The 13,121-nt window shown below is 37.4% G+C and overlaps 2 protein-coding genes across 2 annotated transcripts in view; both read left to right on the forward strand.

Moving 5' to 3' along the window:
- Positions 1 to 8: 8 nt before the first annotated feature.
- On the forward strand, positions 9 to 4,333 carry LOC107599182 (probable isoprenylcysteine alpha-carbonyl methylesterase ICMEL2). The gene is made up of 8 exons (XM_016290699.1): positions 9 to 434; positions 971 to 1,120; positions 1,210 to 1,330; positions 2,017 to 2,229; positions 2,326 to 2,409; positions 3,223 to 3,395; positions 3,532 to 3,669; positions 3,967 to 4,333. Coding segments are annotated over exons 1-8 (1,119 nt in total). The 5' UTR covers positions 9 to 432; the 3' UTR covers positions 4,205 to 4,333.
- A 4,633-nt stretch (positions 4,334 to 8,966) lies between these two features.
- The window catches only part of LOC107599212 (WD repeat and FYVE domain-containing protein 3-like), a 65,029-nt gene continuing 60,874 nt past the window's right edge, over positions 8,967 to 13,121 (forward strand). Inside the window, exon 1 of the mRNA XM_016290745.1 lies at positions 8,967 to 9,180. Within this exon, the coding sequence (XP_016146231.1) occupies positions 9,152 to 9,180 (29 nt within the window). The 5' untranslated portion in view covers positions 8,967 to 9,151. The remainder of the gene's footprint in view (positions 9,181 to 13,121) is intronic.

Below are 13,121 nucleotides of genomic sequence, written 5' to 3' on the forward strand. Positions count from 1 at the left end.
TTCAGTACAGAACATTCTGTTTGTTTAACCATCCTTTAGTATGTTGCTGAATCCAAGATGCAATCATTATGTAACAGATGCGATGTCCACTTTATTTTGCCCTGCTTGCGTCTTTACGAATCTTTTTTACGTTTCGAGGAAAATGTTAATGGGAAAGTCTTGCTGTATACTGTGCATCTAACAAGAGCTAAGTTGTTAGAGACTTTACATTATGCACATTGTTGTGGTTCTCTTCGATATCAGTAACTCATGACATGCCTTTATGTATATTTAAAACGTGATTAATCTTTCCGGTGTATCAGAGAAAACAGCACTGTACAGTACAGTCACTCTCTTATATGATTCTATGCATACATTATATGTTTGTACATGTTACAATTTCTGTTCTCTTGCTACTCCAGGTATTAGAACTAAAAATACAGCTTAAAAATTATGTAAGTATTATGTTAAATAATGTCAGCATACATGAATCATAAATGGTGTTTGGGATCAATAATGTTTCTCTTTAAGAAATTAATACTTTTATTCTGCAAGTTCTTTTCAACTTTTTATTCTTAAAAGAATCCTAAAAATGTATTGAGGTTTCCACAAAAAAAATCATCCGAATGGTTTCTAAAGCATCACGTGACACTGAAGACTGGAATAATTGCTGCTGGAAATTCAGTTATTCTTAAAAGAATCCTAAAAATGTATTGAGGTTTCCACAAAAAAATCATCCGAATGGTTTCTAAAGCATCACGTGACACTGAAGACTGGAATAATTGCTGCTGGAAATTCAGAAAAAAAAAAACAGTTGTTGTTTTAAATTGTAATAATATTTGACAGTATTGCTGTTTATAGCTGGCATAAAAAATAGCATGTTAGTATCGTTTTAAAATAATGTCATACAACATAGAAGATTGTAATATTACGCCCTGCTGTAATACCAATCCCCAGATCTTTTTGTTTTGTTTCTTTTTTTCTGTTTCAGGATTGCGTTGAAGTGCTATTTCTCTCTTCCGGTGGTGGCAGGGGCATTATTAGTGGTCCTTCCTTACAGTATCTCTCTAGTTGCCCAATGGCTCTATGGCTGGCCCAATAAACCAGGGTACCAAAAATATATAGAGGCTCTCAAACCAAGGTGACATAGCATAGCATTAACATTTTGATGTTACTGTATTTTTATAGTTGGCTTTTTAATGATGCAGATGTTTCTTGCACTCCCTGCAGGCGCATATACTGCCTTGCAAGAGCCGTGCTAGAGATGCTGAAATATCTGCAGTATGGCAAACTGTACTTTCAGTGGAAACTGTGGTACAGTAATGACAAAAATAACAAGCACTATGTGAAAGTTAGTTCAGTTTTTAAATTCCTGTTAATGTGGTTTACTTGCTATGCTATGCAGTACTGAGATAGAGTTTTTAAGAAACAAATCTACTGTTCAATTTAGGACAATAATAATTCTTTGTATTACTAAAATGTATTGTAACATTAAAATGAAAAAGCACTTGTCCCTTTTTATTATACTACAGCAGTGGTTTTTAAACCGGTACTACGAGCAGCCGAGCACCACAAGCACTGCACATTTTCTGTGTCTTTCTCATCTATCACTCCTGATTCAACTCATCAGCTCATTAGTAGAGACTGCAAGACCTGAAATGGATGTGTCAGATATAGGGAGACATGCAAAATCTGAGGTGCTAGGGGTGCTTGCAGGACTGGTTTGAAAACCACTGTTTAAAATGTATTGTAACATTAAAATGAAAAAGCACTTGTCCCTTTTTATTATACTACAGCAGGGGTTTTCAAACCGGTACTACGAGCAGCCGAGCACCCCCAGCACTGCACATTTTCTGTGTCTTTCTCATCTATCACTCCTGATTCAACTCATCAGCTCATTAGTAGAGACTGCAAGACCTGAAATGGGTGTGTCAGATATAGGGAGACATGCAAAATGTGAGGTGCTAGGGGTGCTTGCAGGACTGGTTTGAAAACCACTGTACTACAGTATTTGATTGTGCTTCTGTCCTTTCTTAGGGCATAACCTTTGGTCGACGAGGGAACAAACTAGATTTATATTATTCACCAAGCATGGGCCATTCTGATACTGCTCCTGTACTGGTGGTTGTGTTTGTGTATGGAGGTGCCTGGGGATCAGGAGACCGCTCCATTTACTGTCTGTTAGCCTTACAAATAGCAAAAGAGCTTAATGCCTCTGTACTTTGTCCAGATTATTCCATATATCCAAAGGTAAGCCACCATTATATTATACATTATATATTTAATATTGATATTTTTTGTGTGGATTTCTTTTTTCTTTTTTCAAATTGTTTGTTGTGTTTTTAGGGAAATGTTTTAAATATGGTTCAAGACATCAGTGACAGTTTGCTGTGGGTGAGAGAAAAGGGACAAACATTCAATCTTGATCAAGTAAGTTTCCAGTCCTCCATGAATGTAAACTATAAGTTGTTAATATTGCATTACAAATGCCACTTTAGTTTGACAAGTGCTTGTACTATACACTACCATTCAAATGTTGGGGGTCAATATGATTTTTTTCTGAAAGAAATGAATACTTCTATTCAATAGACAGGTGTGTGGTTTTCCTAATCAAGTCCAATCAGTATATTCAAACACAGCTGGACTCAAATGAAGGTGTAGAACCATCTCAAGGATGCTCAGAAGAAATGGACAGCACCTGAGTTAAATATTTGAGTGTCACAGCAAAGGGTCTGAATTCTTAGGACCATGTGATATTTCAGTTTTTCTTTTTTAATAAATCTGCAAAAATGTCAACAATTCTGTGTTTTTCTGTCAATATGGGGTGCTGTGTGTACATTAATGAGGAAAAAAATTAACTTAAATGATTTTAGCAAATGGCTGCAATATAACAAAGAGTGAAAAATGTAAGGGGGTCTGAATACTTTCCATAGCCACTGTATATATATATATACATTTAGATAAATGCTGCTCTTATATGATGTTCTCTTTCTCTCTATAACTACTGTATTTCAGTAGCAACCATTTTCAACTGATCATAATAAGAAAAGTTTCTTGAGCCCCAAATCAGCATATTAGAATAGCATGGTTTTGTGAGCATAAAAGAGCATAAGAGACTTCTTTCAAAAACTTTAAAAAAAAAAACTCTCTGCCCCCAGACTTTTGACCGGTAGTTTTTATTTTCCACGTGTTATTTTGTAAGTGATATAACAATTTGATCTAGGCTATACTTTTTTCATGCAGGACAACATAATATTAATAGGTCATTCAGCAGGGGCTCATCTGTGTGCCCTTTCCACACTGTTTCTGGTGAACAGTGCAGAAGAGCTGTTCATTGAGACCAACATACAGAGAGATCTTGTATCTGCCATTAAAGGAATCATAGGTAAATCAAAGTGCCATGTTTATTATATGTGGCTATTATACAATGATTGTTTATAATTTAGCATAGCGGTTTCCCTGTTGATGTAACTGGTTCTTAGTTGAACTAAACTTGATTTAGTAACTTGGATTTCATTCATGTTGTGATTATTATTTGTTTTTTTGTAATAGGTTTCATTATAAGCATGAGAAAATGCGGGCCGTTGAGTATGTATCAACTATGCACAAAGCTATGGATGGTGTGGAGAACTTTGATTATTATTCACCAACATCATTACTCAAGAAATTGAATGAGGATCAGTTGAAACGGTATTGTTATTGTTATTTCTATTCACATATTGTCAGTGTCCAACAGCTGAAGCAGCAACACATTAACTTGTATGATTTGTTTCATTATAGTAAATTATTTAAATAAGATGTTACTGTTATATAAGGTCAATATTTTCATCTGTGTGCTACTGTAGTGCCATTACCGGCCAACTTGTTAAATTACAAATGCAGTTTACCAAGTAAAGGTCACTAGCGGAGTACAGAGAGATACAGAATACAGTGAGGCTGTTGAAAGAAGCTCTTTGTGCTTTATCATTTGCTATGGTTTTCATGCAGAGTTCCTCCAGTGGCTTTGCTCCATGGAACCAGTGACATGATAGTTCCGGTGGAATCATCAGTGAAGTTCTCTGAGCTCCTCACAGCCCTTTCTATCAGGATGTCTCTCGATCTAATACCTAAAATGAACCACACAGAGATGGTCACTGACCTTATGGCTCCAGACAGGCACTTTTACCATACAGTTTATGGCTGTATTAAACAGGAGTACAGTAAATTTCAAGGTTATGCTGATTAATAATTTTCATTCAATTATTTTCTAATATCATTTTCCATTATGCCAGTCACTCATTATATGTTATCTATGTATTTACTGTAAGTTTACATTCACGTTCTAATGATTTCTTCTGAAATGTTTAATTTTCAATCTAAAATGTGTTCAATAAGCCGTTATATAAGATGGAAAGATGAAAGAAAACAACCTCTGTGCTTGTTATCTGTTAATAAACTCTGTTAATGTTTAATTAAATATAAAAAAAAATCCAAACTAAGACAAAGAATAAATAAATATAAATATACTACAACATATGTTTGTGTTTGAAATGTAATATGGATGGAGAAATTCTTACATTGCATTTTTATAACTTGTGTAAATGTTTCCTTAATATATTTATGTAAATAATACATAATTGTTTCTTTTTGTGTCCTAATTACTTAATTATTTGTTTGTTACATATTCACAGTTGATACCATATTAAATAACATAAGCTTCAGCTGTGCATGCTATAGAAATATTATTGATTTATGTCTGCCTTTGTCTTTATTAGAATAAAATGTTGCTACCAAGAACACAATAATGTTCATATTTGGGTGCTGAGACTGAACCATTGACTATTCACCTCCTAAGTATACCGCTCCTTTATGTGGGGGCATACGCTTAAAACAGTTATCTTAGGAGTATAATTCAGTTAACTGGACAAAACTAGCACACAGAGCACAGGTATATGATCTATGATAATCGGGAAACATTAAATATGCATACATGTATACTAATTCAATACATTTATATATTGATTGCACTGGAACTGTAACATCCACATCAGCATCATGTAAAATTGACATTCCTTTCTTCTTTTACTGCTGTGGCAGTCAAGTACATTAAACACATACTATAAATACCGCCAGACTGACTTGATTGTTATTATCTTGATTGCTGACCAGAGGCAAAAAACGAAACGTGCACCTGCATCATTATGACCAGCAGGTGTCGCTGTTTCCCGTGTAATCCAAGCGCTACAGCGAGCCCTGTGAGGCAGCGTCTCCCACACCGCTGAGATGAAGTGGAGCTGGAGCTGGGACGAGCTCGAGCCTGTGTTGTTTGGGATGTCGAGGATTAAATATGGCCACTAGCTAGCTGATCTAACAGAACCAGTATCCGCTTCAGAAAGCACTGGCATCACCCTTGAAATATGGATGGGAAGAGCGCAAGAGGATCTCTTTAGAGCGGCTCTCAGTGAAGCTTGAAGACATCGGCTGGTCTGGTGAGTTCTCATGGATATGCGGATACACTGGAGACATACACGCAAAACACATACACGCTGCCCACTGGCGCTAGCTTCCCTCCTTTAAAATACAGCTTCCTTTACCCGTTTTTACATCTTTCTAGAAATGTCAGGATGTTATTCGCATTATATAAATGATATCTTATGCAGTCCAGCTTTGTGAAAATGAAACGCACAGTTCGGCATGGATCGGTTGTGTGTAGCCGGGGTAGCTGTGGCTCGCTAGGAGGACTCCGCTAGCCTGTTAGCTGCAGGCGAATAATCATTCATGCGGAGACAATTCACAAATACGATCCTTTATTATTATAGACCTCGAGCTAATCATATGCGTGATTATTATGACTTATTTTGAGGTTATTTAGGCGATGTCTGGTGAGCTGTAATTGTCTTGAAAGCTCGCACTGTGACTGAAAATGATCGACTCATCTACGACTGTAAGTTACTGCATTTATTTGTGGTTCCTGTCGGTTTACAAGAATCCCAACATAATATAATAAATATATTATAATATAACAATATAATTCTGAATAGCCTTTTTTATATTACTGAACTCCTCGCTTGTGTCATTTTCCTGTACTTAGTTTACATGGTCATTACTTATATTCTAATTTATGGGTTTAGTATTTTATAAATTGCGTGTATTGTGTATAACGTAGGTTTCTTACCTTTCTGTGTTTATTATATGTGAAAAACTACTGTACAGTGTTGACTGTCTGGCTGCTAATTTACACAAATTTCTCATACTGAATCAGTTTGTCTGTCACAAGGCAGACGTTTCATGGAAGTGTAACTGTAATCAATAGGATATTACTGAAATTATGAATATTATTTCTGTCTGTTTCTCTGTCTATTATATATATCTATGACTAGACATACAGCGAATAACATTAGACATGGACACTCATTAAGGCTGCAACTAATTCCAATAATGTCATAAGTTGTGATATGAAGGCTGTGGTGATTTATTGGGACACAGTGTGATGGTGAAGTGCTGGGCAGCTGCGTCAGGTGAGAGGTCATGGACTCATGAACAGCGGTGTGTGGCCTTGACACCTCCAGGGTGCTAATTTATATGCCATTTAATTTGTGTGTTTTGGTGAGGGTATGCAGAGCTGTGAATAAGATTAGAGATGGGCTGTGATTGTGGTTTTATTGTATAAACAACCCACCCGTTTGTATTGTGCAAGTCATTGAACCTGTGCTTTTATCCCAGAGCCATCATAATATTGGCTTGCGGCCATATCAGTCACACATTACCTAAATTGCTCCTCTTTAGAGGCTATAATCCTGTTTTTAATGTTATCTTTCCTATTAAATCTTGTTTGACTTATATTTGTTGTCGGTCAAGCTCTTTCGCAAACCTGTGATTTTTTTTTTTTTCTTTATGTGTGTCACAGTTCTGTTCATGTGTTCATTTTACTTTTAAAACTTAGCCTAGCAGAGCTGTGAATAAGATTAGAGATGGGCTGTGATTGTGGTTTTATTGTATAAACAACCCACCCGTTTGTATTGTGCAAGTCATTGAACCTGTGCTTTTATCCCAGAGCCATCATAATATTGGCTTGCGGCCATATCAGTCACACATTACCTAAATTGCTCCTCTTTAGAGGCTATAATCCTGTTTTTAATGTTATCTTTCCTATTAAATCTTGTTTGACTTATATTTGTTGTCGGTCAAGCTCTTTCGCAAACCTGTGATTTTTTTTTTTCTTTATGTGTGTCACAGTTCTGTTCATGTGTTCATTTTACTTTTAAAACTTAGCCTAGATCATTTAGGAAGTATGTAGAAAATGTGGCTGCTGAAATGTATGTGAAATTATGAGGGTGTATTGCTTGATATTGTCTCGTGCAGTGGACTTCACAGGGTATTTGACCATCTTAAGTCAGATTAGCAGTGAGCAATAATGTTCAGTTTGGCATAGGAAGCAAGTGTACACCGATATATCACTTTGCAGGAAGTGGAGGGGGAAATTTACGCACCACATACTCTATGGCTCTATTGGCTAAAATAAACAGTGAAAAGGAGTTGATGCTCTGGAATTTTTATTCAACTTGATTAACCTCATGTGCGGCTGTTTTCAGGTATAAAACACATTTGATACAACAGTTACAATGCTGCTAGTATGATTATGGGTCTCAAAACAAAAAGAGCCATTTAGGCTGTGTCCACATTAATCCAAATAAAACTGAAAACACATGTTTTTCAATACATTTAGGCCTTTTGCCCACACTACAGTGTTTTTGTCAAAAATAAATAAATAAAATAAAATTGAAAACACAGTTTTCATGTTGTAGTTAATGGAGGCATTTGAAAAAGTTGACACATGTTTAGTCATGTAATGTTGTATGGTATAATAATGTTTAGTCATGTAATGTATATTGTACCGTGCCTGCTATTCACTTGAATAATATTACGAAGGACAAATGTTACTTTCTGCACAATCTTCATATGACATTTCTGCAAATATGACAGAATATACACTAGCAATTGCTGTCCTGCAGCAAAAGAGGATGACAAATGTGTTTTAGACCAAACGTGGAATGTTTATGTGAATGTTTTGAATTTGCAAATGTGGACATAGCCTTGGTTTCATATTAAACATGGCAAAAAGCATTTATTACAAAAATGTAGAGCTCTCTAGTATGACTAATCAGATGCATTTGAATATTTAATAAGCTATTTTTTATAGCAGTACACCGGAATCTATTCACTACTTTACATTTCTGTATGTGCATACTAAAACATTGTGGGAAGTGTTTTTTGTCATGTGCTCCGTGTGGAATGAGCGGTGAATCAGCACACAGCATAGGTCACAGATTACACGTGTGATATTTTACACAATAAAGACTTCAAGCTAGTGTTGCCTAAATGACGTTGGTGGAAACTTGACTCACATTGTATGCAAAGAATTTAGCCAAAGTATTTTCTCTCATGATTCAGTGCCAGTGAAAACAAGTCACCTGGTCAAGCATCAACTGTGCTTTTTGAGGAAAGATTATCTTAATTGAAGACGTCATGAGCTGGTTTTGATCTTTATTTCTTTAGACTGTTACCCAGTGCTTTGCTGCAATCAGATTTTCTCTGTTTGTGGTACTATTGTTTTATCTATTTGAAAATAGCCTCGATTTGAATCTACGGCGGTGTCTTGTGTTTGTACTGGATTGTAGATGTTGGATAGTCTGTTTGTGTTATTTCAGTCTTCAGTACACAGTGTGTATATCCTCTGAATCAGATGACTGACTTCCCCCTTTCAAGATATCCAGAGCTCTCTCCTATGTGGACTAGAGAGATTTATAAGTTAACCCTGATCGATTATTATTATTTTTTTTTACAGTGTGATCCTTTCATAACCACCATCTGCTCTTTAAATGTTATCGACGGATCCCCCTGTACTGCCGATTTGGTATCTCCTGGTATGACACTGGTCACCCCCGCATGATAAAGCCACGTGGTAGAGCTGGTGACAGGGAGGATCGGCTGTGCCAGTCACTGCAGGCTGCTTGGCTCTCTGGTGCACAGGTCTCCTGGCAGTGCCAGCGAGGAGCATAAATCGGCGCTCGCTCCCACAGCGTCCTATAAGTGCTCTGCCTTCTTTCTTTTTCCTAGTCGGCAAGGCACAGATTACCAACGATTATTTTCTCACCAATCTTTGGATCGAAATTGCGTCGGGTAACAACAAGGGATGCTCGCAGAGCACAGGGAGAACAGCAGGTATGGAAAAATAAAACATGTTTGATCAACGTGTCTCCATAGTGACAAGGCGTTTGTTTACAGTTTGGAGCCTTGTGTCATGGATTTATTTGCTGCAATGATGGTCTTGAAATTGCTTCTTACTTTCTGCTGAGGATCCTAGCAGCACTTCGCTTAGAGAATCACACATTTTTGGAATCCACGTGAGATTCGTGTATGCACTGTCATAGTTTTTATGTAATTAAAGGCTGTGGAAGGTAAAACAGATGAGTAGGCAAATGGCAGATGGTGAAATGATGGTGCCGTTCTTCCCGAAGGAACGATAATGTGGAGCAACAAGAGGTTGCTGTGAGTTTCAGATGTAAGAAAGGGTTATTTCTCTCTTTTTTGTTTGAAGTAATAAGCATCTTACATCAGGCATTGTGGGCGTAAATGATTTCTTCTCTGCTTCATCCTGGCAGTCATCCTTTTTTTCTGAGAATTGTAAATTTTTTTTTTGGAAGGCACCTGGTTTCTGGCTGTTTGTTGCGAATCAGGTCAAGACATGTTTGAAACCAAGGGCTTCATTAGACTCTGACTCATTCAACACTGCGATTTTCACAGAAAGGGCTCTTGATTTCAAAATGTGTAGATTTGAGTGTGGGGGAACCAGTAATGTTGGTTAATATTTGGATTATTATTTTGGATCGTGTCACTTCAGCTTGTAGCTGTTCATAGCCATTACATCACCAGTTTATGTGTGCTCCACCCCAGAGTTGTAAAAGAGTTAAACAGTGAGTTACTGACTGTGACGAAGATTTCCGTTAAAGGGGTCATATGATGCAATTAAAATTTTTCATTTCTCCTTGGAGTGTTACAAGCTCTTGGTGTATAAAGAAGATCTGTAGAGTTGCAAATACTAAAGTCTCAAATCCAAAGAGATATTCTTTATAAAAGTTAAGAGTCAACCACGCCTACCTAAAATGGCTCGTTCTAACACGCCCCCACATATCTACGTCACTATGTGGGAAGATTTGCATAACGCCGTTTAAATGTTCACGCAAAGAAAGAAAGCGTAACTTTTATTCTTGCTGTAGTATTGTTGCTGCTGCGGCCGCCATGTTGTGGAGACGCTGTGTGTTTCGTTGTGAAAGCGAAACTACTTTGTTTGGCCTTCCAAAAGAGGACGATATCCGCTTTGTCATGCCTAGAGCTGATCCGTGCTGGTCGCTGAGGAAATACATCAACTTCGCGCTGTGGATCGCCGGATCGGCTTTCACCGTGGACGAAACGGAGTCCAGCCTGGGGTCGTCACATGTGGTTGCCGCAAGGCCTTTCTACACTCTAGCCTGCCGGCCTCCACTCACTCTAGCCGCCGGCCGCCGCTCACTCTAGCCCGCTGTATGTGACGCTGGGTGTTTCGCTGTGAAAGCAAAACTACTTTGTCTGGCCTTACAAAAGAGGACACGACTAGAAATCAGTGGTTAAGTTGTATTTACAACACTGTTCCAGAACACTTCAACTCAAAATATTCAGATGTGTGCAGCGCATTTTATGGAGGACTGTTTCCTGAACCTGGCAGAGTAGACTACAATGCCGGCTGTTCTGACTCACAGACTGTAAGTAAGTTTTCATATTTAAAAAATTTGCCACTGATGATTCAAACGCGAGTTTTGAGCAGTGTAGAGTAGCGTTTGTCGTTTCTCCGAACACAAATGCAGACATGGTTTTATGTTTACGCGGCGTGATACGCAACACACAAAAAAGACAGTATAATCATTATAATCCGTAATTATGTCCCCACTGGATGCAACAAATGCCTCGTTTATAATGGGTTTTAATGTTTTTGCCTCGTCACTCCGGCCGGACAGGGCATCACAGTATAGTAGGGGCGTAACATTTCCGTCACACGCTTGAGGTATTCAGCCAATCACAACGCACTGGATAGCTGGCCAATCAGAGCACACCTCGTTTTTTAGACCGATGAGCTTTGTAAAAAATCAACGCGTTTCAGAAGGCGGGGCATAGAGAAGAAACAATAATGTACAGTATGTGGAAAATAATGTGTTTTTTGAACCTTTCATTATACCAAATACACTAAATAATGTTATTTTTAGCAACATCATATGACCCCTTTAAATGTGGACTTATACTGTGGACAATATCTTTGTTCAGGTATAAAATGACCTTAAATACTGTGGTTTCAGAGTCTAGATAAGTTAATTGATAGTTGTTAATCATTAGGTTGAATGCTAATTACTGTTACCTTGCCTGCATGATGTCATCTGTGGTGTGAAATGAATTACACAGGAGACTTACTATACTTCAATTACAAAAAATAACTGCTTTGCAACTTTATTCTTAGTCAACTTTTGCGTTAGTACTGATTTTATTGAATGTTGCATCTCTTATTGTATTGATATATTTCTTGTGCCGTGCACTGCACTGTTTTTGCACTTGTATTACACTTTCTGGTTGAGTCTTGAGGGGTAACATTTCCGTCACACGCTTGAGGTATTCAGCCAATCACAACGCACTGGATAGCTGGCCAATCAGAGCACACCTCGTTTTTTAGACTGATGAGCTTTGTAAAAAATCGACGCGTTTCAGAATGCGGGGCATAGAGAAGAAACAATAATGTACAGTATGTGGAAAATAATGTGTTTTTTGAACCTTTCATTATACCAAATACACTAAATAATGTTATTTTTAGCAACATCATATGACCCCTTTAAATGTGGACTTATACTGTGGACAATATCTTTGTTCAGGTATAAAATGACCTTAAATACTTTGGTTTCAGAGTCTAGATAAGTAGTAATTTGTTAATCATTAGGTTGAATGCTAATTACTGTTACCTTGCCTGCATGATGTCATCTGTGGTGTGAAATGAATTACACAGGAGACTTTTACTATACTTCAATTACAAAAAATAACTGCTTTGCAACTTTATTCTTAGTCAACTTTTGCGTTAGTACTGATTTTATTGAATGTTGCATCTCTTATTGTATTGATATATTTCTTGTGCCGTGCACTGCACTGTGTTTGCACTTGTATTACACTTTCTGGTTGAGTCTTGAGGATTAGTCATAGTGCTTGACTTGTATTAATAAACTAAATATTTGAGGGTATATGCATTTTCTTGTAAGTCGCTTTAGTTCAAAAATATCTTCCAAGAACTTAATTGTAAATGGGGTAGTTAGTTGTTAATGGTACATCTGTTATGAAATGACAATTCCTACAACCTGTAATAGTACATTTTAAAAGTAAAGGTTATGTTGTTGATGATGATGAAAGAAATTTATACTTTTATTTATTTAATTAACCAAAAGTGACTATAAAGTAATTTATAATGTAACAAAATATTGTTTTATTTAAATAAATGCTGTTCTTTTAAACTTTCTGTTCATCAAAGTAGGGCTGCACGATTAATCGAATGCTATTGTCATGCGCATCTTGTCAGTAAAGCCGGTTCTGTGATTAGTAGTAAATCTCCATCACGTGCTTTCAGATGGAGCAGCATTTACTACTAGGGCTGGGTATCGAGTTCGATACTTTTTAGGGACCGACCGAATTGCCTCGATACCATAGAGTATCGAAAAACGTCTTGTTGTTCGGTACCAAATTTCGATACCTAAGGGGTTAATCTCATCAACGTCAGTGAGCCAATAAGCCTGCAGCACTAGCCGGTGTGTTCGACTAGAAGAAGTGCGGCGCAGATCGATCATCCGCGAGAGCGATTCGAAAGCGCACGGAGCAGTCTGCTCTCTTTAGCTCTCGTGGTACTGTAATACCACCAGTATAGAGTAGCGTGGGAGCTGCGTGGAGTTCCGATCATATGCAGATGTCCATTCATACTAACGTTACACGACCGAAAGCGCGTGTTATGTGACCATTCATGCAAACTGTAGCATCATGCTAACTTACATAAGACAATAAATAAGATTTATATTCCGTTTTTACTCAAAACTCACTTTAAACCA

This window comes from Sinocyclocheilus grahami, unplaced genomic scaffold (genome assembly GCF_001515645.1).
Source record: "Sinocyclocheilus grahami isolate Dianchi unplaced genomic scaffold, SAMN03320097.WGS_v1.1 scaffold262.1, whole genome shotgun sequence".
Lineage (NCBI taxonomy): Eukaryota > Metazoa > Chordata > Actinopteri > Cypriniformes > Cyprinidae > Sinocyclocheilus > Sinocyclocheilus grahami.